This window comes from Nannobrachium achirus (genome assembly GCF_963921795.1).
Source record: "Nannobrachium achirus genome assembly, chromosome: 17".
In the NCBI taxonomy this organism is placed as follows: domain Eukaryota; kingdom Metazoa; phylum Chordata; class Actinopteri; order Myctophiformes; family Myctophidae; genus Nannobrachium; species Nannobrachium achirus.
Genome location: NC_137824.1, coordinates 60,579,087 through 60,585,086, shown reverse-complemented (window position 1 = coordinate 60,585,086; position 6,000 = coordinate 60,579,087). Strand labels below are relative to the sequence as shown.

At 43.2% G+C, this 6,000-nt stretch overlaps 1 protein-coding gene across 2 annotated transcripts in view; it reads right to left on the bottom strand.

Annotated features, from left to right (window-relative positions):
- Window positions 1-528: 528 nt before the first annotated feature.
- The window catches only part of stard15 (StAR-related lipid transfer (START) domain containing 15), a 32,004-nt gene continuing 26,532 nt past the window's right edge, over window positions 529-6,000 (bottom strand). For both annotated transcript variants that reach the window (XM_080746175.1, XM_080746176.1), the window contains exons 5-6: window positions 4,605-4,657; window positions 529-1,545 (exon numbers count right to left, since the gene is read on the bottom strand). In XM_080746175.1, the coding sequence (XP_080602301.1) occupies window positions 1,318-1,545; window positions 4,605-4,657 (281 nt within the window). In that variant the 3' untranslated portion in view covers window positions 529-1,317. The remainder of the gene's footprint in view (window positions 1,546-4,604; window positions 4,658-6,000) is intronic.

Here is a 6,000-nt window from a genome sequence, read left to right as displayed (position 1 = left end):
GTTTTAGAGGGGGAAAAAATCATGGCACCCCATCTTTAATGACTATCCTTTTTGCTCATGGGTGGTATGGTCAACTTTAAGGGTTTAACATACACAAGGTTACAGATTTAAAATCAAACTATAAACGAAGTTGAAATCGGGCGATGCTTTTTTTGTAATCACAATATCTGTAGTCTTACTGTCAGTCTTCCCATGTATTTATTGATGTAAACAGCGTTGAATCATCACCAAAACATGAATGAAAACACATCCCTATCAATCAAACCAAGAACAAATTCACTTATCATTCATAATTAATTAATAATTAATAGTGTACAATTAGTATAATTACCTGATTAACATGAATCAATTAGGTTATGAACAACTTAACGTATACTGCATAATGACCTGATTAACATGAATCAATTAGGTTATGAACAACTTAACGTATACTGCATAATGACCTGATTAACAGGTATCAAATCATATAACAAACCTGTTAACTTAATTGTAATTAACAGATTATTAACATGAGTTATGGAGATATTAACCACTTAAAACCTATATCAAATAGCTGATCTACAAGACCAGACCTGCCTAATGTTCACCTGCTTTGCAGAATGTTCATCCGCTATCAGGGGCGTCACAAGGAGGGGAGAAGTGGGACAGAGTTACCAGGGCCCAAGGTGGAGGGGCCTTCATTATTTTATACTTTAGCTATTGAAAAATAGTAGATATACAAGCCCAACATCCTCCTTTAAGCAACTCAATATACCTCAAATACCTTTCAGCCAGTCACACACATGCAGACAGACAGCTATAAACAGACAGACAGACAGACAGACAGACAGCCACAGACAGACAGACAGACAGACAGACAGACAGACAGACAGACAGACAGCCAGCTACAGACAGTCTTATTGCATCTGATATCCAGAACATTTAACATCATTTATCATTTATTACATTCTGTCTTTCTCTCCCATGTTAGACATCGTTCATTGCTGCTTCATGGTAACATTCTCTTTTACTATTCATATGTGTGTACTTTGGAAATATAGCAAACACTTTATTTATTTACATTACAGTGTTTTCAACCGTCAATCAACAGGTGTCCTCAACAGACTGGAGAGACATTCATTCTTGTTTTTTTTGTCTTGTCTTTATTACTAACGAGGTTTAATGAATCTCATCTGTGATCAGTTCTGCATTCAGTGTCGGTTTTTATTTACAGACAGAAGAACAGACAGACAGTCAAACAGACAGACAGACAGACAGCTGGGCAATTAACCAACAGTATATCTAAACCAGATGTAACCTTCAGGTCCTGAAAGGCTTCTAGCCGTCGTCCTCGTCCTCTTCGTGCAGCTGCTGTGTGATCTTGTCTTCGCTCAGGCCGCTCTCATCGATGTTGGTGAGAGAGTCTGCTCTCTGGACGCTCAGGTCGTTGGGGCTGACGCAGGGCAGCGTGTTCTGCTCAGGAAACATCCAGGGCTTCAGACCAGGGCTGTGCTTCTTCTTCCACTCAGAGTACTTAAGACTGGCCTTGTAGATCTTCTTCATCGCCTGGGGGGGGGGGGAGGGGGGGGGGGGAGGGAGGAGGAGGAGGAGGAGGAGGAGGAGGAGGAGGAGGAGGAGGAGGAGGAGGGGAGAGTGGGTCAGGGTTCCCACACATTTTTACCAATTCATTTCCAAAAACTTTTCCAAAACTTTTCCAGAATATTTAACCCAATTTCCAGGACTATATAACAATAATTCAGCTCAATAACAGGTCGCTTACTCCTATGCGCAATGCCTAAAGACAGGCAGTGTATGGCAGTGGTTCTCAACCTTTTCAGGCCGTGACCCCCAAAATAATCATATTTTAACTGGGGACCCCCCCGCCACCCTGACGAGCACTAAGAGTTGAGGCATTACATTTTGTATAACACGGTTCTATTGTGAAAATAGCAGATCTACATGCTCACAACGCCTCGTACATCTGCTATTTTCACAATTTCTGCCTCTCATATATTGACAATTTGGCCAATGTTTAATTTGTCATGTTAAATTATCACTTGTACAGATACCCTCTATACACTGAAACTTTGTTAGTTTGTTTACAGTTGAGTGAGAAAACAATGTTGCACATTAAGTTAATCATCTGGGGACCCCCCAAAATAATTTGGGGACCCCCCTGGGGGTCCCGACCCACAGGTTGAGAACCACTGCTCTATGGCAGTGAATGCTGGACCATGAAGCCAACCCTGCAGAAGTCTCTAGATGGGTGCTACACTAGAATGTTGTGTGCAGCGCTATAGAGAGATCTCTCTCTATAGCGCTGCTGCTGCTCAAAGATTTGCCAATTCAGATCATGACAAGTGACAAGCCAGTGGGCCAATTACTGTACATGAGTTATATTTCGTCGTTGTCGGGTGGAAACCTTGTATGTCCAAAACCGTTTGTTTTGTATTTATCATTTTAAAAATGATTTAAACTAGTGAGAACAGCCGATCTAAAAGCACACAAGATAGATGTAGATCGGCTGTTTTCACTACTTTTGCGCGACGGCCTTGTATGATGAAGCAGGGCTTTGCTTTGCGAAAAAATGTACACATTTGAAACTTGGAAATACGAGGTTTCTGCCCGACAGTGACGATTTACTTTGTTAGCCGCCCAGTTCCCAAAATGGAACGAAGGCCGACATTTTATTTTAAATTGTTTCCTAATGGCCGGCCTGGACCGGCCGTTTGGGAGTTGTCCCGCTTTTCCCAATGGCCAGCACGTCCCTGACCATGTCCCAATGTGTGATTTTTCAAACATGGCGCGGGCAGGGCAGCCCACACCGATATCTGTGGTGTTTCCCTGAAGTTCTGATCTGCCATGCTTCATTTTATTGCGACCGAAGGTCGCATATACTCTGAAGAACCGTGTCGCTTGAGTGACCTTCCTTCCGTATCCTCGTGACCTTCCTTCCGTATCCTCTGTGATGTCAGTGTGATGTCAGCGAGTTGTGACATCACTTCCTGTACAGGGCGGCTACACGAAATGTGGATAACACTATATATGGAGATAGTCCAGTCCATCATGTCATATGGGACTACCGTCATAGAAAGTAGCCATTGTTAGGCCGGAGTCAATGGCTGTCTAAACATGGAGATGTGGATAACACTATATATGGAGATAGTCTAGTCCAATATGTCATATGGGACTACCGTCATAGACAGTAGCCATTGTTAATCCGGAGTCAATGGCTGACTGTCTGTACAGGAAGTGATGTCACATGACATACTTTTTATGCCCATATATGAGTCCTAACATGGAGATGTGGATAACACTATATATGGAGATAGTCTAGTCCAATATGTCATATGGAACTACCGTCATAGACAGTAGCCATTGTTAGGTCGGAGTCAATGGCTGTCTGTCTGACTGTCTGTACAGGAAGTGATGTCACATGACATACTTTTTATGCCCATATATGAGTCCTTCTGTACCACATCTCCATGTTTAGGCAAACTCCACACAGAAAGGCCCTATCGCCAACCCAACCTAGGGTGTGAGCGATAGGGCCTTTCTGTGTGGAGTTTGCATGTTCTCCCCGTGTCTCCTAGGGTTGATACCCTCACAAAAACATGAACAAACTCCCCCCAGAATGACAACAACTAGAATCGTCAGAGAAACGCTGTGGTTGGCCAGATTGTCAAGAATTGGCGCGACCTCGCCCTTTAGGGCGAGGTTGCATGTCACCCTGAGGTCGCATTCCACCCTCAGGTGTCTTATTAGTAGAAGTATCTTCTGAAGTTCTGTTGTATTCTATTGCTAGTCTGGCCAATTCAAATACTCATATGTTGAAACGAAATTATAACTGCTTTTTAGTTTGGAGATCACTTGACTAGCGTTTTGACAACTATTTTCAAAATCCTTGCCTGACACTCCTGTATGATGAAGCAGGACGTTAATTCATGAATAAACATAAAAAGAAATGAAATATGGAGTTGAAATGTCTGCATGATAGCTCAGATATATTATAGCACACATACTGTATGTATTATGTATTCATCAAGTTATCAATATGCATACTTCCTTCATGCATAATGCATGCACCTGCCATGCAACACTTTTTTACTAATCTTATCCTGGTCCAGGCACATACCACATAGAGGCTCTAATGCGGCCTAACAGCGTGTCGCAGGTTTGAATCCTGATCCTGACTATTGGACCGCCTGCGTTGCCACAGAGCGCCCGTAGGCAGTGCAGACGGTACAATAATAGAGACTTTAAGCTCTATGATTTTCAGGACGGCAACGCCAGGCGGACTACGGCTGCTATGACGTAATCGCCGTAGCGATGAAAATGGTTAAGCAAAGCCTCGGCGGCAACGGGTTCCCACCCCTTTCACTGAACGCTTTGGTTCCCATGGCGACGCGTACACGCAGCAGACGGAGTAGGCGCTACGTGGGAAGGGACCTTCTGCCGTAGTATAGACGGCGACGGCAGGTTGATCTATCGAACGCGGATCATTTCCGGTTACCGTTGTCATCTGCCGTTGCCGTAGCGTTGCTTAAGGTCGCTACTCACTTAATCCACACCCAGTTCCAACATTCTCACCTAATAATAAATAAATACAGAGTTAATAAAGTTACCTTTGGAGCGACCATCTGAGACACTCTGTTGACCACCCACTTTGGAAGAGACCCTTAAGAGAGAGAGAAAACACATGTTACACTGTGTGTGTGTGTGTGTGTGTGTGTGTGTGTGTGTGTGTGTGTGTGTGTGTGTGTGTGTGTGTGTGTGTGTGTGTCTGGCTCACGGATATTCTACACTGTGTTATGCCCACACACACACACACACACACACACACACACACACACACACACACACACACACACAGGAGTTTCCGGAGGAAGACATTAATAATGGAGTGCAGATGACAGTAAGCTGACATCAGCAAGTTGAGAGAGAGAGAGAGAGAGAGAGAGAGAGAGAGAGAGAGAGAGAGAGAGAGAGAGAGAGAGAGAGAGAGAGAGAGAGAGAGAGAGAGAGAGAGAGAGAGAGAGAGAGTGTGTGTGTGTGTGTGTGTGTGTGTGTGTGTGTGTGTGTGTGTGCGTGCGTGCGTGCGTGCGTGCGTGCGTGCGGGTAACTTTTTAAAGGAGTGTCAGATGAAATGCATGTTGTGTCTTTTTACCAGGTCTGAGGCATTATGTTGCACTGCATATGGCTGAGGGAATAATGTTTCACAACTCTTTATGCATGGAAGTACTGTACATAATGTAGATATTATTATTTTTAAATTAAAATGTTTTTATGTTTTTCTTAGTACAGAATGTGGTTGTGGTACAGTGCAGCACAACATAAAAATACAGATACATACAGTCAGAATACTGGCTGCTGTGACAACCTGTCCAACCTTTACTATTGTGAATGCTTTTTTATTCAGACCAGGGACCACTGTCCTGTCTCCTAGAAGACAGAGCAGTGGTAGTGGGGGTAGGGTGAGTCCCATCCATTTCCATAAATATTCAAGGACTTCACACCAGAAAGGGTACACCATGCGACACTCCCAAGTCATATGGATATACTTTATGTGCCAGCTTCTTCTTTGCATTTCCAACATATATTGCTCTCTAAAATTCCCATTTTCTGTAATCTAGTTGGAGTGAAGTAATATCTATGAATGATCTTAAGGCATGTTTTCACTACAGTTCCGGAATCTTTCCTGCAAAATAATTAGCATAATGATTTTCAACTTGCCGGGAGTTTTGTTTTTTGGGTGTTTTCACATAAGCAAAAATGCTGGCATAGCCATAAAATACCTAGTTTTCACTAAACCGTTGTCGCGGTATGAAAGTCTGTGTTCAGTGTGTTGCCAGACTTTGCGAGAGAACTAAGCAACCAGGTGTACGAAAAGAATCCCCAAAAAGTGATATTATCTAAGCCACACGAGCACTTTAAAACTACACGCATCGCCACAACTATCATATACAAGCAACTTTACGGAAATGAAGCCCAGAGTCGCTTATAATTAGCAGACATGGCAAC